Genomic DNA, 25,626 nt, shown 5'->3' on the forward strand with positions numbered 1-25,626 from the left:
GTTAAAGGCACATGCTCCCTACCCTGGCATCCTGAGTTCAAACCCTGGGACCTGCAAGGCAGAAGAGCACCTTTGACCTTTACATAGACACATATACAAACGCACACACACCCACACAGACACTATTGCTTATCCCCCTGCCCCAAACAAATATAATAACAAAGTAAGTCATGGTCCCATAAGCCTGAGACAGCGCCCACATCCCAGCTGTGCTCGGCTTTTATAGATGGGACCCAGAGGCCTAGAGGAGCATTTTAACTCACACACACTACACATACACAATTGGCCATTGACCCAAGCAGTGGGAAGAAGGCACAAATTTTGCTGTCTGGAGCCTGTGCGATCCTCAGCAGACACTGGGCCTCTCTGGCCCTTTACTGTTCCATGTTCCTGGGGAGTTCATTCGAGGATGTCATGTATGTGCCCTATGGACCATGTCCCATGAAAGTGACAGACACTCTGGCTGTGGTGACTGTGGTCTCCTAGCATCCCCTAATGCATTCTGCAGGGGCATTTTTGCAGCGTTGCAATTCAGCAGGAGCAATTCAAAGTCCCCATGGTTTTCCCTGCCATGTCCCAACCTACTCAATGCCCAACCTCAAATCCAAAAAGTCCAGGCTCCCCTGTGAATTGTAAGGCTTTTATTGTTGGAACCTTGTTTTTAGACACCTGGAGGGCAGGGGTAGGGCTTGCCGTATCTATGCAGGCGAGCAGGCATGTGGTTTCCTTGAGTTTTCTGGCAAAGATGAAATCCTCAACAGAGAGGGTCAGCATCTATTTTTGCCTGCAAAGAGAAAGGCGGCAAAGCGTCAGAGGTGAAGGAGATCTCAGCAGTCATACAGGGAACCCTACTTGGGAGGGACCTGCACTCTGTCTGCAATAGCTCTTGGGTCTGACTTGGCCCAGGGAGCCTCCTCTCCATTCTGTCTCCAACAAACCACATCAGGACGAGCCTTGTAAACAGCCTCTAATCCAGCCTGATGGGTAGAACCACCTGACGTCGGAACACCATGAACACATGTGGGGCAGAATGGAGAAGGGCCTGGGTGGGGGGGGGGGCTCCAGGTGAACCTGCGGGCAGTTGTGGCCCCAAAGTGAACTAACTCCTGTCACACGATGACCTCAGAGGCATGCAGCTGGGGTGGTGACAATCCCACCAGTTCTAGGGACGAGAAGGGATTCAATTAGATTCTTTAGCTGAGCATCCAGGCCTGGATTCTACACAGTGAACTCTGAGATCCAGGGAACAAGAAAAAAGACGAGTGTTTGGGTGTGTTGTGGTAGACTTGAAAAGTCAGGATAAAAGACCCTGGTTAGAGAAGGGGTGTCAAGTGCTGATGTAGCTGGACTCGGGAGGCTGGGCCTGAAAGCCTTAAGGAGGCCAAGTGGGACCGTGGGGGCAGGGATCGTGGGGTTCTGGTCTGGCTTGACTGAGCTGAACAGCCAGTGTCCTTCCTGCCCCTTCTCCTGACCTTTTTCTGGATTCACAGAGGAGCTGCAGTGCTGGGAAGGAAAACACGCTCCATCCCTAAGCTAGGGTGAGCAGGGGGGTACACAGGCTCCTGGCCAGACACACAGAGAACTCACCACCAAAATCTGTGCATTTGCCCTGTCTTCCTCTGTCAGCTTGTTATCAGCACATATCTTCATAGTTTCAAGAACTTCCAATGTGGCAGAGTTGTTCGTGTACTGGCTCACGAAATTCATATACTCAGACACAGATGGGCCAAGGAAAAGAGCAAGCTCCTCCTTCAAAGCAGGGCAAATGCCACAATCTAGAACACAAAGGTGATCCTCCATTGAAAGCCGTGCATCAGAACTCAGATGTCCTTCCTAGGGAGTGAGGGTGTTGTGAGAGCCCTGAAGACCCTGCATCCCTGACACCCACAGCCTAGTACCCAGTTCCCCGAGGTTACCCACATCCTTGTACCCACTTCTCCGAGGTCACCCACACCCTAGTACCCACTTCTCCGAGGTCACCCACACCCTAGTACCCACTTCTCCAAGGTCACCCACACCCTAGAACCCACTTCCTCCCGAGGTCAGGAACAGGGCAGCCCCAAGCAACACAAGAGCACCAGTGAGCTTCATGGTAAAGGTGGCAGGTGCTCCTACTCAGCTTGGGCCCCTTTTGTAACTGCCCTGGGCTGCTCAGGGGGCAGGGAGGGGATGGGTCTGAGCTCTCCAGGCCCCTCCCAAAACCCTGCTTGAACCTCTCTGGGGCTGTGTCAGGGGGAGATGTGTGTTTTGGCAAGAGAATAAGATCCTGGTCAACAAAGGGCCCTGGCTCAGCCTGGTCCCTTCTTAGTCTGCTTAAGGTCACATGTCATGTGAAGACCAAGGAAGTGATGAACAGGGAGAGGGCCAGGTCCCTCCATCAGGCCTCTATTGTGAAGTCTCTGTCACCCTGTCACACTGGGGGAACTTGTCGTTCATTTACAAGCTCAAGGCGTCATGTGTAGGGCAGGCCAGATCACAGTCCACTGATAACTTGGGGACCCTGCTCTGTTTTCGTCCCTGCCCCCATCTTTCACTTGCTTCACGGCTCCATTGAAGCCGACTCTAAGCCTGAAGTCCTCCTGCTTTTGGAGTCATCCTTCAACTCCATCTTTTTTTTGTTGTTGTTGTTATTTTGTTTTGCTTGTTTTGTTTTGTTACGTCTCTATACATAGTCATGGCTGTCCTGGAACTCACTCTGTAGACCAGGATTGTCTTAAACTCGCAGAGATTCACCTGCCTCTGCCTTCCAAGTACTGGGATCAAAAGTATGCAGTATCCAGCTAAACTTGACCAATTACACTCTTTGCTGATGTTTCTGGTTTTTTTGCAGACAGGTTCTTGCCCAGCTTCATCTTGAGTTTATAACCCTGAGAATGGAGTGGGTGTGTGTGTGTGTTATGTGTATGAATGACAAATTCTGCTTTCTCTGGGCCTGGTAGTAAGCACTGACAATAGTCATTAAAAACTGCCTGGTGTGGTGTCCAATACTTTCAATCCTAATACTTAGGAGCCAGAGGCAGGTGGACCACTGTGAGTTGGAGGTCAGCGTTGTCCCCATAAGGAGTTCCAGGCCAGCCGGAAAAACACTTTAAATTCATACTGCAGATGGCTCATGTTCATTTTCTGAATGGACACCGATGGAGAAGGAGGCAGTAGGCAGTGAAGCAAAGTGTGAGGCAGGGGAATGACAGTTGAGGGGTCAGCAGGCAAGCAGCTTGATGTGTTGCTGAGCATTTTACAGGGATAAGGCAGGAAAAGGAAGGGTCACAGCAAGGGAGGGCAGAGAGCAGAGTCCGAGGAAGGATCAAAGGGGACAGATCCAGAGGACAGAAACTTCAGGACCTGTTTGACAAAGAAGTCAGGGAGCTGTGGTGTCTTTAGACACAAGAGCCTCACCAGGGCCAAGAGCCACAGCACTGGTGAGTGCCAAGGAGGTCTGACTTCCTACCCATGAGGCTCTGGGTCCCCTGCTGGTGTGAGGCCTGTTCCCTAGAGGGTTCCTCCTGCTGCTGCTCCCACCTGCCAGCTGCTTCTGCTCCCTGCTGGGACACAGGGAGGGCAATGAAAGCTGCCCAAGCTAGCACCTGGAGAGTGCCCTTTCCTGCACCCTCTTCTACCTTTGTTTTTTTTTAAAAGTATTTATTTATTTATCTATTTTTTATTTACTTCTTATGTATACAATATTCTGTCTGTGTGTATATCTGCAGGCCGGCAGAGGGCACCAGACCTCATTACAGATGGTTGTGAGCCACCATGTGGTTGCTGGGAATTGAACTCAGGACCTTTGGAAGAGCAGGCAATGCTCTTAACCACTGAGTCATCTCTCCAGCCCCCCCCCCCATTTCTACCTTTGTGAGCAAAGGGATCCCATACAGCTAACTGGGGGACACACCTGCCTCAGCCTCCCACAGTTGGGATTCCATTTGGGAAGCACCAGTCTTCCCCTCATTTGTCTGGACTCTGCCAGTCCCCCGACCACTCTGTGTGCCCTGAAACTGGAGCTCATCATTACCCTGGCCTGTTTGTCATCCAGAGCATCTCTGTACCAGGTACGGCACCACCTCCCCATAAGCATGACCCCAGGGAGAACCCAGGCCTCCAAATGCTCTGCCCTCATGTCTGATGTGCTTGCCCTTCACCTGGCTGGGAGATTCCATGCTTAATACCCGAGTCTGCATCCAAAACCACCAAATCAGAGGAACAGCCTGCTATGGCGTCCACATGTCTAGGCCATAACAGATCCCACCTTGTGCCCTGGTCCCAGTGTGGCAGGTGAGGGGCAGTGCATGGTGCGTGGCTGTAAAGCATGTGCAGCCTCTGCTCTCCTACTGTCTTCCACCAGCCCCACCTCCCCCACCCCTCAAGCTTCCCTTCTGCTCTGCACCAGGAGGTCAGACAGGGCAAGGCACTGGGTGGATGTGGCTGCTCTGTCTTGGACTTTGAAGACTCCAGACCAAGCACCAAGTTACCTTCTTTCCCATGTACCTGTCCTAGGTGTTTTGTCATAGCAATGGAACAAGGATTATACACCTCAGTGCACCTGGACCCCTCTTATCTAGGACCACACCAAGCCTCCACCAGTGCACTGGGCTCTAATGCACTGGTCATTTCCCTATGTCTCCTTGCATTGTCTGATTTTGGTGTCTCTTAGATGTCTAAGGGCTCAGGAGAGCATGGCATGTGCCACTCTATTCCAGAGGCAGCATATAGGAGGTCTTCACAGATGATGGGTAGAAGGGTTGAAGGTCTATTTCACGTCTCTCAAGTGTGTAAACAAGACCTTTCTTAAAATATGAAACAACAGCCAGGTGGTCATGACACACACCTTCAATGCCAGCACTTGGGAGAGAGACAGGCTGATCTATGTTGAGTTCGAAGCCAGTATAGTTCACAGAGTGAGTTCCAGGACAGCCAAGATTGTTTGAGTGATAAACCCTGTCTGATAAAACCAAACCAAATCAAAAAACCATGAAACAAACAATATCTTCCCACATAGATTAGGCTGGCTTCAAACTGTCAGCCTCCAGTACCCCCTTCCCTGTTTACATTATATAAGTGCTTATGCAACTTGTTTGGTATTAATTTTTGAAAGTAAAGAGTCTAAGTGTCTTGATAAGTCAGAACTAAGTTGTTCATTGTCAAAGGCTCATGGCTGTCAATTTGTCTCCATCAGCAATGACAGATGAAGTTTGCCAAAGACTTCTGACTTACTGGTTAGCCAAGCAAAACAGGATTTGCATCCGGTAACTGTTTTGGAAAAGAGGTACCAAGCACCAAGATCCACTTAGGAGCTGTCCACTATGCCCTGTGTTCCTTGTGCTTATGACCTTGCAGGACCCTAGGGCTGCTGAGGCCTGCACAATATCCCTGCCCAGCTGAGGCTTTCTCTTTCTTGGAAGTATTAGGAATGGAGACAAGGGCATACTGTGGCTAAGATGTGTGTGCTGCTGGGTGATACCTGTAGTCATCTGCTACCTGTCAGAACTGGCATCAGGCTTTTTGTAGATCTCACAGAGGTTAAGACCCTTGACCCCACATGTCAGAGGACACAAGACATGTACACATTTCCCCAGTGATTGGAACTGCTCACTCGAACCATTAGTATTCTCTTACAAGATGTCTCTACTGTTTTCCCAGTTCCTCACGGTTTCCTATTTGTGTGCATGTGTGTGCGTGTGTGTCTGTGAACTCACACAAGTCTTCATTTGTGTGTGTGTGGTTACATGGCATGCTGGCTAGTTTTAAGTCACCTTGACACAAGCTAAAGGCATCAGAGAAGAGGGAACCTCAACTAAGAACACGCCTTCTCAAGGTAGTGTTGGCATATGTCTTTATTCCCAGTATTTGGGACCCAGAGACAAGGATTTCTTTGATTTTGAGGCCAGCCTTGTCTCAGAGAGTTCCAGGATGGTCAGGGCTGCACAGAAACCCTTTCTTGAAACACCAAAAAATAAAATAAAAGATAAGAAAAAAAAAGACAAGAAAAAGAAAATGCCTCCATAAGTTGGGACTGCAGGGAAGCCTGTAAGGCATTTTCTCTCCCTCACACCTCATGTGGCCCTGGCTGTCCTCGAACTCAGAGATCCACCTGCCTCTGCCTCCCAAGGGCTGGGATTAAAGGCGTGCACCATTATTTTCTATATTAGTGATTAATGGGGATGTCTTAGGCCATTGTTAGTGGGGCCATCCCTAGCAGGTGGCTCTGGGTTCCATAAGAAAGCAGGCTGAGCAAGCCATGGGAAAGAAACCAGTAAGTAGCACCCCTCCAGGGTCTCTGCATCAGTTTCTGCCTCCAGGTTCCTCCCTGCTGGAGTATCCTGACTTCGATGTTGAATGGTTCTGCAAGTATAAAACAAACCCTATTCTCCGTAATTAGCTTTTGGTCATGGTGTTATATCACAGCAATAGCAAACTTTTATTTACTTGTTTATTTATTTTGTTTTTCAAGATAGGGTTTCTGTATGAAGAAACTCCTATCCCGGAACCTGCTTTGTAGACCACAATGGTCTCAAACTCAGAGATATCCACCTGCCTCTGCATCCTGAGTGCTGGATTAAAAGCATGCACCCCATGAGCACCTGAGCAATAGTTATAACCAAAGCACATGTCATACGTATGTGTATGCACATGGCAGTCAGAGATAGACAATCAGGTGCCTTCAGTTGCTCTCCAACATATCAATGTGTATGTGATGTGTATATATGTATATTTATATACACACATATACATATGTATATACATCTATTATATACTATTGTTGCTTTTTGAACAGATCTTATTTATGTTTGTTTTATGTCCTGGGGATTTTTCCTGCATGAATATCATATGATCTGTGGGCAGAGTCTGTGGAGGTCAGAGGAGGGTGTTGGATCCTCTGGACTGGAGTGACAGATGGTTGGCAGCCGCCATGTGGGTCCTCGGTCTCTTAACAGCTGACCACCTGATAGTTTTTGAGACAGGGTCTCTTACTAAACCTGGAGTTTGCTAATTTGAAAAGAATGGCCAATGACCTCCAGGGGTGGACTCCCCAGGGCTGGGGCACAAGGTGTGCTATTGTGCCTGTCTTTCCTCATGGGTTCTGGGGATTGAAATCCAAGTATTCACGCTTACACAGCAAGCCCTTCCCTGACAGATCCATGCTCCTGGCATCTTGTTTCTGTCTTTGGAAACATGTGCTCATACTGAAGGACTGAAGGAAGTAATTCCCCTGCCCAGAGGACAGGAGCATCTAGAACTACTCATGATTTCTTCCGGAAGAACGCCGTCATTCATTCCTGTTTATCTGGTCATCCAAGCATTCATGCCAGCAAGGACTCATGTTATTTTACAATTCTAGTATAATCCAGTGGGATGTTATATAGTTTGTGGTTCAAATTGTTGGATATTGACCATTAGGAGCTCATTTAGGCTTCCTTGTATCAGTTCTCAAAGACAGTATTCACATGTGTGCGTTCATGTACTTGTGTGTGTTTCTGTGTTTCTGTGCATGTGTATGTACATGGGCACAGGTGTCATGGTGTGTGTATGTGTGTGTGCGCATGTGTGACATCAGAGGACAATTTTTAGGAGTTAGTTCTCTTCTCCAACCGTGTGTGTTCAGGGATTTGAACCCAGGTCATCAGGCTTAGCAGCAAGCACCTTTAATGACTGAATTATCTCAACTGCCTCCCACCCTGCTGTTTGAGATGAGGTCTGTTATTGAACCTGGAGCTCCCATGGCATTGGTGGAGCCACCACACTCAGCTCCTACAGCGTTCTGGGGATCTGAACTCAGGTCCTTAGGCTTGCATAATGAGCACTTTCCCACTGAGCCATCTCCTTAGTCACTCCATTTTGTGTGGGAGGCAGTGGATTAACCTCAGGGCTTGGCATGTGCTAAGACACGCTCTACTACTGTGTTAGTGAGCTAGTGACAAAACTCAGATAAGAAGCAGCTTACTGCTTACAGTTTTCAGGGATACGGTCTATGACGCTGGGGCAGGCATGGTGCAGAAACTCGAAGTGATTGATCACATCTACAGTCAGAAAGTAGAGAGACATGAATGCCCAGCTTGCTTTCTCCTTTCCATTCCATCCATGACACAAGTCCACGCTGCTCACATAAAGTCTGACATAATTAACTTAGCCTAAATAGTCTCACACAGACAGCTTTGAGTCCATGGTGAATCATTCCATCCAGTCAGGATGACCATCAGATTAGTCATCACTCACAGTAAGCCTCCTGTCTCCAAGAATGATTAACACAATGCCCAGCTAACAATGTCATTTGTGCCACAAACATCATTCTGAGGGTAGTAGGTTGAGTTGAACTTGAGAGAGTGTACACACACAGCACTGCCTGGGGACAGTGGAGAGCTCTAGTTTATACAAGGCCAGATCACAGTGGCCTGTGGGGCTGTGGACAATGGAGAGTTCATGGTACAGGGATGAAATCCTCCCTCTACTGAGAGCTGCCATAACCACATTGACTCTACTGTTTGGACCTCTTTGAGGCCTGCTTACTGGTGGACTAAGACAGACAAGAGCAGGATGACAGGGAGGAGCTCCCATGGTGGGGAGGGGGAATTTGCAGCATGATGCGGTTGTAGAAAAAAATCATCACCAGCCCCTGAGGATCCACACATGACCAGACACACTGGGACTACCCTGACTGGGAGTCACTAAAAACCCCAGATGTTGCCACCATGTCCTCAGAGGTCTAGTCCAAAGGTTGTAGCAGCTAAGATGTCCAAGTGTCCCCAGTTTGGCCCCTCAGATACACCCACTTCTGCTCAGATCTTGAACTCGGGCAGATGCAGTGTTCTGGGCAGTTGGCTGCCTACAGTGACAGAAACCATCCTTGACCTCTGTGGTTTCTACCTCCAAGCTTGAGGAGGACTTGCTTGGAGCCAGGAGAGGAAGCCCAGTGACAGTTGAGTCAGGACAACAGCGCATTTGGCTCAGCACATGGCTGCTTACAAAGGTCAGCTCTAACCATCTTCTGGCAAAGGTACAGCCACTTCTGTACAGAAAGTAAGCACACAGGATGTCTGCAGCCATTTGTTCTTCAGAGTGGGAGGGGCTCTAAGCTCACTCCCTTATGCAAGTTGGAAGGGGATCCATAGGTGCCAAGTTCTTGCCCAAAGGCATTTGGAACTCCTCGGAAGCAGGTAAGTGGTGGGGTGGGATGGGGGAGAACAGGACTGGACTCAGGGAGACAGCAGTTTATAAGGTAGCAGGATCTGCTCTGAGAAGAGCACTTACCACTCTACACCATGAAGGGGACGCTGCTTCTGCTGGCCTTGCTGGTGACCGGGGAGCTGGGCTTCCAGACAAGTGAGAATGGGAACAGATGGCCTTTCTGTCCCTTGCTCATCCTTCCTTCCTTATGGGTCTGTTTGGAGATCTAGGGGGACCCTGGGAGGTCACTAGCCCGGAGTCCTGCTGAAGACCCTTGAAGTATTCTCTTTAGGATTGCAACAGTTGGGATGGGCTGGATGGGAAGACCGGTGTGTGGTGGTGATGATGGACCCTTAGTTGCTTGTACAGCTGAAGCTGAGTCATGTGTGGGATTTATATGAAGGTCAGATGTGCAGGCTGTGACACTCATATATTCCCCTTCTGCTGGGAGTGTGTATCAATGGAAACTGTGTGCTGTATCTGGGAGACAGCAGCCTTTGGGAGGGCAGGACTGTGTGGAAGGTCAGTTAGGACATTTGTAGAAGTTCAAAGAAACCCTGAGACTGCACTACTGCCAGCTTGGGGCTTTGTTAATGATGTTCTTCTGTCTGTGTTTGCAGCAGAAGCATGCATTCCTTTCTTTGAAGTCTTTGCTGCACTCTCCATTGGAAATACGAAAATATTGAATGCCGTCCTTAACAAGTTTGAACCTACTGACGGGGAATGGCAGGGTTTTGTAAAAATCATGGAATGCCTCAGTGAGGCAGGAGTGGAAGGCAAAATCCTGAAATTCAAATTCATGGTAACTTCCTCCCTACCCTGATTCTCCCTGCACCATATGGTAGAATGCTCTGTTCAAACAATTCAGGCAACCAGTCACGTGTGTCATGGGATGGACACCAGAGCACTCAACCCTTGCCCACCCTAGCACATGTCCATGCAGCATGCTGGTCCACATCCAGTCTGTCGATGCAAGGTCCTGCATAGCGCTCCCCAATGATGGGTGACCACTGGGTTCTCATCACAGCAGGGCAGGCAGGGACACAGGAGAGTCCTTGGTCTGGCTTCTGCACAGGGAGGGCACCCTCAGCTCTCCTCTACTCTAAGATGCCTGAAACTGCTGTCTACTGGGCAGGGTCACCTTTTCTGGAACCTCCCTTAACTCTAATTTCCTGACTCAGATGGAGCCCAAATTCCACTGGCTTCCTGAGAGCCACAGCCAGAACCTCCCTCTGTGGCTTAAATGCCACCATTTCCACCAGAGAGTGCCTGCGGCCATTCATCTCAGCTACTCCTGGTCTTCCTTAGTCTCTTATTTAAGTATAGCTGGATTACAGAGACACACATTTTGAATATTGCATCTCTCACTCTCTGTTTCCAAAGTACTTTTAGTTTGTGTGTCAGGTTCTGCAAAACCACAGCACTCTCCAAGAAGGAATTTCTTCCAGCACATCCACACAGGGACGTATTTCTAACTCAGCTATACAGCCAATGTGCTGACAGACGTCCTCAGCTATAAGATATTATCTAAGCTAGAACTCAGCCATCTTGACCCCTCTCCAGACCTAGTCCTCATCATGCCTTAGGGAACTTCTCCCTTCATCCCTGACTAGCTAGGGTGGTTTTTCAGACTTCCTCCTGGCAGCTGTGGAGTAGCTGCAGCTCCATGGAGCAGAGTCTGTTGCTGGAGCCCTGAATCACTGCAGGGGATTTTCCTCCTTGTGCAGAAGGAACAGCCTCATCATGGGTGACTGGGGAGCACTGTTGGGGTTTTGCTCCTTGACTGTAACCACCTCTGCCCCTTTCTGTCTTTTGGTTTTCCAGGAATCCATCGCCATCAGCCCAGAATGTAGAGAATACTATGCCCAAGACACCAGAGACAAATTTGAGGGAATCCTTTCCAAAGTTAGCTTATTTGGAAAATGATGACCTATCTGAGAGCCACATTGCTGCACTGTTCACTTTCTATCCTGAAGCTCGAATCCAGACACCTGTTCCTTCATTGCTCAGTCTGTGAAGTTGGTTCAATAAACACCTGCAGCTCTGCTCTGGGTCCCATGTCTGTGTGTTGTACAGGCATCATGTGATATCTTTAGATCTAGGAGACAGAGAAAGGCCTCGGGTAGACACTCAGAGCAGGGCGAATGCCACTGACTGACTAGTTGTCATGGGAAAGGCATTGCAGCCTTTTTTGTTGCTATGTAGACCAGGCTGGCCGCAAACTCACAGAGAACCACCCATCTCTGCCTCTCAAGGGCTTGGATTAAAAGCATTGGCCCCCATCACACAAGGCTCACTGCATCTTTGTGAGTCTGTAAGACAGGAGCTGTCTGAGGCTAAAGAGCATGGAATCAGCCACAGGCTTCCCCAGGCTGTCAGGATAGAAACGAGGTGTGCAGATACTCACTTCATATGTTGCCTCTGGGCTTCATCACAGGGCAGCTGGCTCCTTATAGGTCAGTCTATAACAGTGCCGTGACTCTGAAGATGACTTGGGAGACTCTCCTGGTCTGCAAGAAAGGTCATCATTTGTCATAGCCTGATCTACATAGAAAGTTCCAGGACAGCCAGGGCTACATAGAGAGACCCTGCCTCAAAAATAAAAACAAAAGTTAATAATAAACCAAAAATTAGAATGGGGAAAACTATTACAGTAGAAGCTGAACTAAAGAGAAGAGAGAATGTCTTGGAAGAAGTTTCAATGGGTAGAGTGCTTCTGTGCTTTACTGGTGACATGAGTTCGAATCCTAGAACCCATCTAAGGCCAGACTTGGCAGCATATATCTGTAATTCCAGTGCTCTTGTTAAGAGATGAGAGGAGACAGGTGTATACAAAGAAGTCTGTCTGGAATCCAGACAGCAACAGAGACCTGTCTTAGACAGGGTAGGTGAGGAGTGACACCCGAGTAAAATCAGTCAGTGAACACTGGGATGGGCAGCTAGGAGAGAAGTGATTGACTATAAATGGGAGAAGGGGCTGGGGAGATGGATCAGTGGATAAGAGCACTGGCTGATCTTCCAGAAGGTCTGAGTTCAATTCCCAGTAACCACTTGGTGACTTATAGCCATCTTTAGTGGAATCTGATGCCCTCTTCTGGTATGCAGGTGTACATGCAGACAGAGCACTAATACATCTTTAAAAAATTAATAAATTAATTAAAATAATAAAACAAGAGCTATAAGGTGGAAGGAAGGAACATTAGGAGCAATGAAGATGCTTGTCATTGTGACTGCAGTGATGATTTGATAAAACTTACCATATTTCATACTTTAACTATGCACAGCACAGGGCACATCAATTCAACCTCAATAGAGCTTTAATAAAAGAAATGGTTCAGTACAAATGGAATGGTTAAAAGCACTAAAGTATAGATTTCCTCTCTACCGAAAATCCAGAAAGTCTGGCAAATGTACACTGGTCTCACCCTCTTTGGGACACAGGTCCACCTTGAAGGACACAGAGCATCATGAGTAATAAAGATTGGCTTTGAATCCCAAGTCACACACATGGACTGGTAGTTCTTTCCTTTCTCCTTGTTCTGGTCCACGTAGCCCGGGAGTCCAGCAACATTTGGACATCTACCATTGCTCTGAGTAACTACAGAGAAACAGCCAGGGAAGGCCTGAGACTCTGTGTGCACCCTCACCTCTCACAGCGACAGTGAGCAGAGCATTCCAGAAGCACATTTAGATGCTGACATTCTTGGATTTGCTGCCCTCCACATTTATTAATCAAACCCAGGTTATGGATGTATTTGTTGCAGACTGTAATGGGCTTCCCCCTTGCCTGCTATCCTCCAGGGATAACACATGAGGTAGTACATGCCAGGGTTCTCTAAGCACTGAACAACCCAATTCATGCTGACTTTCCCACATCTGCTGCAGGAATATGGGCTGTCCCCAGGATGGAACTGTTCATGCTGAACAAGGTAATATCTTTGGCTGAAGGTTTTCCCACATTCATGACACACAGAGTCTTTCTCCAGTGTGAGCTTTCTTACGCCTAGCACGATGGGACCGTCTGATGAATGTTTTTCACATCAGGGCACTTAAAGGGCCGTTCTGCAGTCTGGATACTCTGGTGCTTGGGAAGCCCATTTTTGTGGCTGATTGTTTCCCGCATTCACTGCATCTGCAATGTCCACCTCCACTGAGAGGGGTCCCCAGCATCCACAGTGTACAGGTCAGTTCCTTCTGGTCTCATGCTGGAGAGGGCCTGAGTTTTCCTGACCCTCTTCACATAGCTAAGGATTTCTGCACTGGAGACTGTGTGGCTCTCACACAGGGATCCTCGTCCTCGTCGTCACTGAGACCTTTCCCTCCTCTGTGTTGGGGTTGGGGGTGTTTACACTGAAGGAGAATTGCCTTCCACACGTCGCACACGTATGCAGTTTGTGTTGGGAATGTAACCCTGCTGTTCAGCCTGCAGAACAAGATGTTTGTCACCGGGCCACACATCCCAAAAGGGTAGGATTTCTGGAGGACTGAACCATCTGTGGTAACCCTGACTTTTGACCCTTTTTGAAAATATGCCTCCTCAGTCTCCACTCGAAACCAGAAAAATTTTATCAATAAAAAACACAAGTCAAATATCAGGGTAAAAACCTGAAAGACCAGAGAAGCAAAGGAACACCACCAGTGACTCCCTACCTCTTCCATTCCTTCAACCAAAAAAGGTTGAGATTCTTTCTCTGCCCCACCTGTTCTCTTCCCATTTCCTCTCAGTACAGACCTCCAGACCCCTATGGTTAAATGGTGGCTAGTTCCAGCCTCTGACTCCAAGCAAGTTTTATTTGTCAGAACACAAACAAAATATCACACAATATTACTCCGTTTTGTCTAAGTAAAAATCAAAAGTTTTAAGTAACATATAAAAAGTATATGCAGTTAGTATAATAACAATAAATAAATATGTAAGGCACTAATTACATTAACAATGTCTAGTCCATTAGCATTTGAGAAATTCAGAGAAGATACTCCATTATGTATCCTATCTTGGTAAGTCCAAAGTGTTGTACTTAATATACTTTCTATCATAATTTGTATTACCAATCCAAAACTGTCATTAAACCTCACACATTTTACACATCTTTTGTGAGAATTTTTTCTGAGTTTGGTAACAAGGAAAAGTATAACAATAACTGTGTAGGCTTCAATTCCATGAGAGACCTGAGAAAGATATAAAATTACCTGAGTAATCAGGAAGGGTAGAGCAAAGAACTTCCAAAACTAAGAAATGACAGAGACAGCTGGCTCCCTGGACAGCCCCCCAAGGTTTCTCTGCAATCTTGGTGCTTCCAGCTCTTACCTCCAGGTCTAGCATATCTGACAGACTTCTCTGTGAGGCAGGATTTTTGAAGGACTGCCCCACTTTATCTTGGCAAAGTACAGCAGTCATTTTCTTTTGTTTCCTGTGTGTTCAATTGGACAGTATACTGCCATCAGTTGAGAAAGGGCAGTATCTTGCCCAGTGCTTAGCTTTTGCCACAAAGAAAGTAAACACCATGTAGAGTTTCTTCATTGCTAACCATCTTCTGTGAAGTAGATTGGTGCTGCCAGGAGAAACATGTTTCATTGTCTTAAAAAAACCAACCTTATATAATTAAAACATCTTAAATGCCATATTCTGTAATCTAGGAAGTATTTGAAGACTGCCTGTCTATCTAAAATATATCATTTGACCTTGATATCATACCTAACATGACTACAAACTTGAATGAATTAGGCTGACTATTAACGTGCAGTTTTATAATTATACTAAATAGTAGTAACTTTTAAGAAACAGAAATTTACATGGTTAAATGAGCTATATAGGTACAACTATTGAACAACAGTAGAAAACGATATACAGTATCTACTAACAAAAATGACCTTAAATTTGTACTAATATAAAAATATCTTAAGAGTAGAAACATTATTACAAAAATAAAATTTTATAAAAATGAATTCAAATATACAAAAATTCAAACCAAATGTAAAATATTTAAAAGTAGTAGTTACAATTTTGGTTTAAAAGTTTTATCCTATTTCTTCATCCCACTTTTTTCTTTTTAGAATGAGATCCTTAGATCTAACCTCCTTTGTTCAGCATTTTTCCTGACCATTACCAATAATGATTGGTAACTGACCCCTCTAAATGATGACAAATATCCATAACCTACTGAACGACCAAAACCCACCCACTGCACCTCTTGGGAATGTGGGTGTCGTGTTCTTAAATTTACTCCCTGTTGTCCGGGGATGATGGCATCTCTTGGGGACTCTGAAAAAAACTGGGATAATTGTCATGTCTTGGGAGAGCTAGCTGTATCATTTGTTTTCAGTTTGTGTAATAAGAAAATGCAGGGCTTACTTCAAGTCCTGGCTAGAGTAGTCTGTAAGGCTGGACCAACTCAGCTAGCCACCTTGAAAATGTCCTGAGCAGTTTGGGGTTCTTACCCGATCTTTGGGTGTTTGACAGCATAGTAACATTATAATAATCCATGTGTAATTGTCACTGTGGGCGCCATCCTCCTTTTGGAGACTTCAACTGTCACTGATGGGCATGGTCATGGGTGACTGCAGAACTTACACATTCTACTGTCACATGCAGCAGATCTCTTAGAGGTTAAAGAACCATAATTTGTTATGTACATCCAGAGTATAAAAATTTAATTCTTAGCTACTGATAGAGACTCCAACCTGAAATCAGGTACAGGAAGGAAGTGAAAGCATTTTTCTAGAATTAGTATTCTAGAAGACCATTAATATCATGACAAAAGTTAAAAATATAGATATTGAACTTTATATATTTTGAGATAATATTTATATTTTAAGAAACATGTTAAAGAGTAAAAATAAAACTAAAGGATTATGAGAATAGTGGCAATAGAACAGTCCCTTAATTTTGGTTTTTCTTCTGTTTCATATCAAGTAAATCTTCTGACAAGAGACAGAGGTTTTGTATTGTCCTTTAACAAGCATTTACAGAAGGAGAGACCCACTCACCCATTTCAAAGCCATTTGTACTATATGTCTGTAGAGAAGAGCAGAAACAAACATTTGGGATGATTTATGAAATGCTATCCTGTTGGAAATGTGATACACATACAGGCCAATTTAGTCTTTGTCTTGGGACATTTTCTCTGGATGATTTGTCCTTTTACTTTGAATGTGTCATTTGTCCAGTGGTCTTCAGATTCCCTAATTGAATGCCTTCATTCTCCTTGAAAAACAAAACCAAATCCCTGCCCAAACCCCACCTTTGGGGAATTTCCCTTTTGGCAAGTTATAGCTGATAAAATGAAAAACATTTGTTAGTCTAATGAGTTAGTTTAAATTGAATGGTCACATGGTTGATGAACTCTTCTAATCAAAGGTCTCTCTTGTTCAAATCTCATCTTTATCAATTTTGAGGGAATCCCCAGCATTTCTTCTCCGATGGAAAGAAAAGCAAAACCTCTTTCCCAACGTAACACATATCCTGCTTTCCATTTTGAGGTCAAGACATCATCAAAGTATATAGGCTGATTTAATTCAGTAGTTTTTGTCTATTATCTAACATTTTTCATAGATGTCCTTTCTTTCTCATTAGCATTTAGAAAATTTAAAACTAATAAAGCATTATGAAATCTATTATGGTCTTTATCATCCCTTTCTATTTATGAATCATATTTTTTAGAGTTCAATTTGACCTTTCTATACCTGCTTGTCCTGTAGGATTGTGTGGTATACCTATAATATGCAAAAATTTTCATCTTTACTAGAGATATATGCTGAAGCATTGTCAATCTTGATTTTTACAGGTATGCCTATGATGCCCATAACTTCTAAGGAATGAGTGATTGCAAAATCAGCCATTTCAGAAATGAAAGCAGTTGCCCATTGAAATCCTAAATATGTATCAATGGTGTGGGGTACATATTTTAATTTTTCAAATTTGACAAAATTAAGCACGTCTACTTGCCAAATTTCATTTCTTTGAGTACCCTTTGGGTCACTTCTGCAAGTAGTAGAGTTTGGTTATAAAAGCAACAAGTAGGGCACTTCCTTATTATTTCCTTGGCTTGTAGGCAAGTGATGGTAAATTTTTTTTCAAACACTTGCTATTGACATGGTGTTTTAAATGAAATTTTGAGGCTGCTAGCACATTTACTACCAACAGTCTATCAGTTTCAGCATTATCTTGTATTAGAGGGCCTGGCAGATTGGTATGGGATCTAACATATGTTATATATCAGGGATGATTTCTAATTCTGATTAGTGTTTGTAAGTAAATAGATAACATGGTTAATTCTGAATCAACTGGAATAAGTTCAGCAGTTTTAATATTAATATGTAAAACAACTCTCTGCATATTGAAAGTCAGTAACTATATTATGAGGTTCTGGAAAATCTAATACTACCATGAGAATAGCATATAATTCTGACTTTTGAACAGAATCATAAGGCCTTTGAGTCACTTTATTCAAATGTCCTGATTTATAACCTGCCTTTCCTGATTTGTTTGAATCAGTACAGAATGTATGGGCTCCAGAAATTGGTGTTCCCTGTACAATGTGAGGAAGGAACCAGTTAGTTCTCTTTTTAAACTGAATTCTTTTGCTTTAGATATGCTTGTTGTTAATCTCTCTCAAAAATTACTGCAATCTCTTTGTAAATGTTCATTTTCTGCCCATAATGAGTCAATTTCAGCATTAGTAAAAGGTACCACAATTTCTGCTGTGTCTATTCCTGTTAATTGATGAAGTCTCAATTTCCCTTTTAGAATCAACTCAGAAACCTTTTATATATAGGTCTTTAATTTTTTTACTCTGTGTGGTAAAGATAAAATTCTAAGATAGTATCTTTTCTCTGCATTAAAATTCCTGTAGGGAGTGTGTAGAAGGTAAAATAATCAGAAAGGGATCAAGCTCTGGATCTAAACGATCCACATGTGCATCCTGCAATTTCTTTTCTACAAAAGCCAATTCTCTCTCAGCTTCAGCTGAAAATTTTCTTGGACTATTTAAGACCTTGTCACCTTTTAAATTTGAAATAAATCACTCAGTTCTTGAGTTGTTAATCCAACTTCAATATGTTGTGGGCTGTAGCCAGTTAATGTCTCCCAGAAAATTTTGAAAGTCTTTAACAGTCTGCAATTGAACTTTCTTCATTTGTACCTTTTGAGATTTAATTTTTTTGTAAACATATTTTATATCTTAAGCAATTAATAGACTCTTCTCTCTCTCTCTCTCTCTCTCTCTCTCTCTCTCTCTCTCTCTTTCTTTTTTAGGAGCAATTTGTAATCCCAAACAAGGCAAAAATTTCTTTATTTCTTCAAACTTTTTCTCTAAAGTATCTACACTTGAATCAGTCAGTTAAGATAATCATCCACATGATGGTAAGTTACAGACTGAGGAAACTGTACACAAATCATTTCCAATGCTGTCATACTAAATATTGGCACTGGGTGGAACTGTGTAACTTCCCTTGTGGGAAAAGTTTTCATTGATAGCTCTTATCAGCCTGACAATTATTACAAGTAGACTTTGTAAAGGCAAATTTTTATCCATCCTTTTCTGTAAATGGTCAACAAAAGGCAGTATTTAAATCAATAATTATAACAGACCATCCTTCATGTAATAGAGAAGACAGAGGAATCACAGGCTGTAAAGAGCCCATTGGCTGCATCACCTTAGTAATGGCTCTTAGATCTGTTACCATTCTCCATTTTCCAGATTTCTTTTTTAGAACAAATACAGGAGAATTCCAAGGACTGATCTATTCTTCGATATGTTGAACATTTACCTGCTCCTGTACCAGCTGTTCTAAGGCCTGTGAATTTTCTGATGTCAAAGGGCATTGTTTCACTCAGATAGATTTGTCAGTTAACCATTTGAAAGGTAGAGCTGTTGGTACTTTTGAAAGATCAGCAGCTGTTGTGCCCTGTTTTTGTACAACCTGAATGGAGAGTGACTGTTTTTTATAAGACCTTGTAACATTTTTCCCAGAAACAAATGGAACTTTACGGTTTCTTTCTGAGATTGGAGGTTTTCCACTGTTGTAACTATTCATGTACCCATAAATTCATTGCTATGTTAGCCACATATGGCTTTAATTTTTCTCTCTGTTCTTCTGGCCCTACACATTCATCCAATCTTGTGCTTCCCCTTCACCAGAGAAAAAGTTCTAATCCCTAAAAGCTGACCATCTACCTCCTGAAGAGGTCAATTTGGATGTCAAGATTCTGGTACAACTATTGTTACATCCTCCCTTGTGTCTATAAGACCCTCAATTACAATGTCATTTGTTTTTATTTTTATTTTTGGTCTCTGACCATTCACAAAAGTCTGCCAAAATATTTATTTGATGGTTTCTCCTGAAATTTTTGTTTTCTAAGACTGACCTATCATCCACAGCAGTATGGTTTTTAGTATCTATTTCTTTTTTAAATTGGGTTATACATCTTTCTCTGCTACCCTCCCTTTCTCCCTCTCCCTTTTTAGCTTCTCCTGTGCCCCATCCACTCCCAATTTACTTAGGTGATTTTGTCTTTTTTCTCTTTTCTATATAGATCCTTTTATGTCTCTCTTAGGGTCCCTCTTTCTTTCTTTTTTAAAAGTTGTGTATTTTATATATATGAGTGCTCTATCTGCATGTACCGGAAGACAGCATCAGAGCCCACTACAGTTGGTTGCTAGCTACCATGTAAGTTCTGAGAATTGATTTCAGGATCTCTGAAAGAAAATTCAGTACTCATAACCACCGAGCCATCTCTCTAGCCCCCAATATGGTTTTAAAAAATAGGCATTAGGTTCTATAATTGTTCTGGGATGAAGTTTCCTTCAACCAAATTTGACATGGACCCCTGAGAGAGGTCCCCCAGGCATTTCCTGATGGCAAAGTGTTACTCTGTCTGTCCTTTGTTGATCTGCATGCATTGGTCCTTGTTGGCCTTTGCTGCATCTTCTGCCCACTCCAGAAGGCAGGGGCCTTCTGTTTGGATTAGTCCTAGAAAAAACATTGTTTCTAAAAATGCCCAGTCTAGAAAAATACCTTTTCAGGTGACCTTGTTTACCACAATGAAAACATCTGACATTTGTTTTTTCTTTAACCCTCTGGAAATCACCTCTCCTATGCAAGTATCTTCATGGTTATGATTTCAATACTGACTGTATCTCAGATCTGTTCCTGTATGGGTGCTGATCTTTATAGATGAAAGTTTCTGTCCCACTCAGTTTCACAGTCGTTCAGTACAAAAAAGAAACACTCAGAGGCTTATATTAATTATACACTGTTCATAAACTATTAATTAGTTTATTAATTAGAAACTATTAATTAGCTCAGGATTATTATTAGCTAGCTCATACAACTTAAATTAACCAATTATTCTTATCTATGTGGCTTGGTACCTTTTCCCAGTGAGGCATTCTCATCTTGTTTCTTCTGCTTCTGGCTGGTGATTGATTCTGCCTTTCCTCTTCTGAGAATTCTCTTAGTCTGGTTGCCCCACCCATACATCCTCCCTGGCTACTGGACAATCAACATCTAATTAAACCAAAGGCAGTGACAAATCTTTACAGTGTAAAAGAGCATTCTTCTGTAGCAGATCTTACAGTGTAAAAGAACATTCTTCTGTAGCAGATCTTACAGGGTAAAAGAGCATTCTTCTGTAGCAGATCTTCTTCTATAGCAGATCTTGCTTTTAAAAGCCTAATTATCCTTTGAATTATGAATTAACATTTTCAAAAGCCAAAGATTCAATTATTTGTCTGGCTTCTGAATTTGGTATCATTCTATTTACAGCTTAAGTTAATCTTTGTTAAAAAAAACAAAACAGTCAGTGAAGGTTTCTTTTGGGCCCTGTATAACTTTAGTAAATGACTGAGTCCTCTTTCTGACTTCTTTTGTCCCAAGCATTCAAAGCTGCTGCATGGCAGAGAGTCTGGGTGTGGTCATCAGTCATCATATAGAGACAGTATTTGTACAACAGCATAATTGCCTTCTTGAAGACGCTGGTCTTGGGAGATTTCAAGACTTCTAGCCCACTTTGTTGCTCAGTGGTCCTAGCCTCAACTTTTTACCATGTCCTCCACTGTAACTGTGGACCAGGTTCCAATATGCTATTGTAACCAAGTCTTTCGGGACAATTCTATTACCAGTTGACCACGAATTCAACATATGCATGCCAGATGAAACAATAGCTTCCTTAAATCTCCTCAAATCTAACATTACCACAGGAAACCAGTCAGATCTGACACAGCCTTGGGGGTACCTGTCATTTGGCAGTTATTTCCAGAAGGTGACTAAATAAATTAAGGCTGATTGTCTGACAACCTTGGACTGTTCCTCTCCAATTTTATAATGTAATGGTGTGGTTGGGTCTTATTTAAATTCCTCTTTCTATATCTGAGTATCCTGATTATCTGTTTTAATAAGTTTTTCTAAGGCTTGTAACTTATCATTCAAAATTCCATTATTTTCTTTAGTAATTAGTTGTAGGGCCTGCATATTATCAGTAGTAACCTCTGTAATGCCTGTATCTTGGTAGTCATCTCAACCAACTTTTTTAGATATAAAACAAGATGTATCAAACTGATAATATTTATAATTGACATTATATAAATCCCATCTAAGTTAAATTATCCCCTCTGTCCATCCTTTCTTTTTTTTCAAGGAATCCCCCCCCCCCCCTTTAAGAGTTCCCAATTGTCTTACCAAATCTGCTGATGATAACAGTAAAGTCTGTGGTCGGCTGCCTCTACTTAGCATGTCTGAGCTGAAACACAGGCGGTGTCCATCCTGGCTGAGAACAGCTGCCCTGACCCTGTGTCAGAAGCCTGACAAGGGGTTCCAGGGAAGGCCCACACTTGTGGGGAGAAAAGGAGTCAAACAGCCAGCGATCTGCAAGGGAAACGTGTGAAATCAGCCATGTGAGTGGCAGGAAGTGAAAGCACAGAGCTACCTGAAGGCAGAGCTGGTTGGTGCTGAGAGGCTAAATACAGAGGCATTTGGAGCCAAGCGCCTGTGGAGTCTGGGACTTGTGGACATTTGCTGTAGAGACTGCTATAGGAAAATTCCAGACTTGCTCAGAGGGCTTGGGGAAGGAAGGGAAAGCCAGACAGATGTGGTGACTCCCCAACCAAACACAGTTCTAACCCATGAACATCACAACCTTGTCTGTCTTTGTGATCCCATCTCAATCTGAGAGGTGAGTCCAGTGCTCCAAAGCTGACCCCCAACCCCCTGCCTTGCCCCTAGCAATGCTCCACCATCCCCTGAACGTTTTCCTTTCCTAATAGAACAAATTCTACATCTATGTACATATAGGTCACCAAAATTGGGTGTCTCCAATAGAAACCTCTGTCTAGAACTCCAGACGTATACTCAATACCTTCACTCAGAGTTCTCTAGAACAGCTCAGATTCAGCATGGCCCCAAAACTACTACTTTTTTTAAAATTTATTTTTATTTTATTTTTATTTTTTTTAAGACAGAGCTTCTCAGCATAGTCCTGGCTGTTCTGTAGCTCACTCTGTAGGATGGCATCAGACTCAGAAATCCAACTGTTTTGGCTACTCAGTGCTGGAATTAAAAGGTGTGTACCACCATTGCTTGGCCCAAACCTTCTTTGTAACATTCTTTCTAAAAAAAATTATCCCGGCAACCTTTCCTCTTCATCTGACAGCATTTCCTTCCTTCCACTGACTCATGGCTCTCCTTGGTTTGTAGGTATAAAAGGCTGGAGATGGCTTAGTGGTTAAGAAATTGGCTGCTCTTTCCTGGGTTCCAGTTCGATTCCCAGCACACACATGACAGTTCTATGGTCTATACCTTCAGTCTCCGGCTACCGAAGCCTTTTTCCGGTCTCCTGGGGCGCTGAACGTTACTTGCACAGACATACGTTCGAGCAAAACACACATACATACACAAATAAGATTATCTTTAGCTCACCGTGCCACCGGCGCCCTCAGAATCAAAGTCCCTGGGCTCATCCGCTTCGTCTTCCATCTCTCCCGAAGCGCATCTCCACGCCTCTCAACACATGGGTCTTGCTGTAGAGAAAACCTCTTGAGCCTCCGTTGCACTGGGTGACAGACCGGGACCTCCCCCAACCAGGCTGCCTAGTCCCTACCAGTCCGGTGAGGCTGAAAACACCTGGCCAGGGGCTGCCTCTGACGTCAGGTGAGCGCAGTGCGGTCTGCAAGCTCCGCCCGGGGCCACAGTTAGTCAGTCGGGGCTGAGCGGAGCCGCTCCGGGCTGGGACCCAGCGAAGTTCCGCCGGCCCGTTTTGAACGGTTTCCGTGTCACCTAGGCGGCGTATTCTCGAGTCTCTTCGAGTCTACCAGTTACTTAACCTAGGAGGCAGCACGAACTCAGGCTCACAGATCGCTTAAACTTATACCTGGCACAAGCGATGCCGAAAGTGCCTCCGCTGACGCAAAGCGCTGAGGCTTCTGGGTAATGTAGTATCCTCAAACCATGACCGTTTATGGGAGAACACCCTAAGGTTGGAAAATGGGTAAGCACAGAATCTTGGCCAGCAGCCTCGCTGGTACCCCGAAGTCCTGGTCTCGCTCCTGCAACAGGGGACATCGTACTGTGGTTGCAGTGGAAAGGACTGCAGCCAATCACAGAAGTGTAGAGAGTCCTTATTTCAGATATTCTCCAATGCTACAAAATCAGATTACACAGGCAACCAGATTTGTCTGTCCCAAGAATTGTGCTCACCTGATGACCTTTGAGTTAATAGTATTCCCTTATTTCTATTCAGAGATGTGTGACCTGACCCTTTATAAAGTCAGTTGTGGGGCTGGTGAGATGGCTCAACAGGTAAAGGCACATGCTCCCTACCCTGGCATCCTGTGGTCAAGCCCCGGGACCTGCTTGTCCCAAGCAGTGGGAAGAAGGATGAGATTTTGCCGTTTGGAGCCTGTGTGATCCTCAGCAGACACTCGGCCTCTCTGGGCCTTTACTGTTCCATGTTTCTGGGGAGTTCATTCGAGGATGTCATGAATATGCCCCATGGACCATGGCCCCTGAAAGTGACAGGTCCCCTAATGCATTCTGCAGGGGCATTTTGGTAGAGCTGCAATTCAGTAGTGACTGTTCAAAGTCCCCATGGTTGTCCCTGCCATGTCCCAACCCACTTAATGCCCATCCCCAAATCCAAAAAGTCCAGGCTCCCTGTGAATTGCAAGGCTTTTATTGCTGGAATCCTGTTTTTAGACACCTGTAGGGTAGGGGTAGGGCTTGCTACATTTTTGCAGGTGAGCAGGCAAGTGGCTTTCTTGAGTCTTCTGGCAAAGATGGAATCAACAGAGAGGGTGAGCATCTATTTTTGCCTGCAAAGAAAAAAGCGGCAAAGCGTCAGAGGTGAAGGAGATCTCAGCAATCATATATGCAACAATACTTTGGAGGGACCTGCACTCTTTCTGCAACAGATCCTGGGTCTGACTTGACGCAGGGAGTCTCCTCTGCATTCTGTCTCCAACAAACCACTCAGGGCGAGTCTTGTAAACAGCCTCCAATCCAGCCTGATGAAAGGGCCACCTGTCTTTGGGACACCTTGGGCACATGTGGGACACAATGGAGAAGTAGCTGGGGAGAACCTGGCGGGTCTCCAAGTGAGCCTGCTGGCAGCTGTGACCCCACAGTGAACTGATTCCTGTCACATGATGACCTCAGAGGCATGCAGCTGGGGCGGTGACAGTCCCACCCGTTCTAGGGATAAGAGAGGATTCAACTAGATTCTTCAGCTGAGCAACCACACAGTGACCTCGGAGATCCAGAGGACAAGAAAAAAGATGAGTGTTTGGGGGTGTGTGGTAGACTTGAAAAGTAAGGATAAAAAATCCAGACTGGAGAAGGGTTGCCAGACACTGATGCTGATGGACTCGGGAGGCTGGGCCAGGCAGCCTGATGGAGGCCAGGTGGTACCATGGGGGCAGGGGTCCTGGGGGTCGGGTGTGGCTTGACTGAGCTGCACAGCCAGTGTCCTTCCTGCCTCTTCCTCCTGACATCTTTCTGGGTTAACAGAGAGTTTGCAGTGCTGGGGAGGAGCACACGCTCCAGCCCTAAGCTGGGGTGAGCAGGGCGGGCACACAGGCTCCAATCCAGACACACAGAGAACTCACCACCAAACTCTGTACATTCGCCCTGTCTTCCTCTGTCAGCTTGTTATCAACACATGTCTTCAGATTTGTAGCAACTTCCAATGTGGCAGAGTCGTTCCTGTACTGGCTCACGAAATCCACATAGTCAGAAACAGACGGGCCAAGGAAAAGAGCAAGGTCCTCATTTATAGCTGGGCAAATGCCACAGTCTGGAACACAAAGAAAAGGTGATCCTCCATTGAAAGCCTTGCATCAGAACACAGATGTCCTTCCTGGGGAGTGAGAGCCCTGGAGATCCTGCATCCCTGACACCCACACCCTAGTACTCACTTCCCCCAGAAGTCAGGAGCAGGGCAGCCCCAAGGAACACGAGAGCACCAGTGAGCTTCAT

General features: G+C 44.8%; 2 protein-coding genes and 1 long non-coding RNA gene across 7 annotated transcripts; 1 reads left to right on the forward strand and 2 right to left on the reverse strand.

Moving 5' to 3' along the window:
• Nucleotides 1-626: 626 nt before the first annotated feature.
• Nucleotides 627-23,540, reverse strand: LOC125409639 (uncharacterized). Of its 5 annotated transcripts, XR_015003668.2 has the most exons (7): nt 23,074-23,540; nt 21,838-22,023; nt 14,468-14,711; nt 11,567-11,669; nt 7,940-11,257; nt 1,588-1,775; nt 627-784 (listed from the first exon to the last, which is right to left on the reverse strand). It is a non-coding gene; the product is annotated as an uncharacterized LOC125409639 (long non-coding RNA). The 5 variants fall into 5 exon arrangements; XR_015737913.1 differs by lacking the exon at nt 7,940-11,257 and having other exon boundaries at nt 11,567-14,711; nt 23,074-23,174; nt 23,255-23,540; XR_015003667.2 differs by lacking the exon at nt 7,940-11,257.
• Nucleotides 9,255-11,085, forward strand: LOC146896057 (androgen-binding protein homolog). Its single transcript, XM_085695241.1, has 3 exons — nt 9,255-9,315; nt 9,780-9,961; nt 10,984-11,085. The coding sequence occupies exons 1-3, from the start codon at nt 9,255-9,257 to the stop codon at nt 11,083-11,085; spliced, it is 345 nt and encodes a 114-aa protein (XP_085551367.1).
• A 769-nt stretch (nt 23,541-24,309) lies between the features above and the next one.
• Nucleotides 24,310-25,626, reverse strand: LOC125409682 (major allergen I polypeptide chain 1-like). The gene is made up of 3 exons (XM_085680671.1): nt 25,566-25,626; nt 25,257-25,444; nt 24,310-24,464 (listed from the first exon to the last, which is right to left on the reverse strand). The coding sequence occupies exons 1-3, from the start codon at nt 25,624-25,626 to the stop codon at nt 24,435-24,437; spliced, it is 279 nt and encodes a 92-aa protein (XP_085536797.1). The 3' UTR covers nt 24,310-24,434.

Source organism: Myodes glareolus, chromosome 1 (genome assembly GCF_982192425.1).
Source record: "Myodes glareolus chromosome 1, mMyoGla1.1, whole genome shotgun sequence".
NCBI lineage: Eukaryota > Metazoa > Chordata > Mammalia > Rodentia > Cricetidae > Myodes > Myodes glareolus.

What these genes read in the sequence shown, in the direction of transcription:
- LOC146896057 (XM_085695241.1), top strand. Translation starts at nt 9,255, where the DNA reads ATGAAGGGGACGCTGCTTCTGCTGGCCTTGCTGGTGACCGGGGAGCTG. An exon ending in GGAGCTGGGCTTCCAGACAA is followed by an intron (nt 9,316 to 9,779) that starts GTGAGAATGGGA and finishes CTGTGTTTGCAG; the next exon opens with CAGAAGCATGCATTCCTTTC. An exon ending in TCCTGAAATTCAAATTCATG is followed by an intron (nt 9,962 to 10,983) that starts GTAACTTCCTCC and finishes TTGGTTTTCCAG; the next exon opens with GAATCCATCGCCATCAGCCC.
- LOC125409682 (XM_085680671.1), bottom strand. Translation starts at nt 25,626, where the DNA reads ATGAAGCTCACTGGTGCTCTCGTGTTCCTTGGGGCTGCCCTGCTCCTG. An exon ending in GCTCCTGACTTCTGGGGGAA is followed by an intron (nt 25,445 to 25,565) that starts GTGAGTACTAGG and finishes TTTGTGTTCCAG; the next exon opens with ACTGTGGCATTTGCCCAGCT. An exon ending in CGAATGTACAGAGTTTGGTG is followed by an intron (nt 24,465 to 25,256) that starts GTGAGTTCTCTG and finishes TTTTCTTTGCAG; the next exon opens with GCAAAAATAGATGCTCACCC.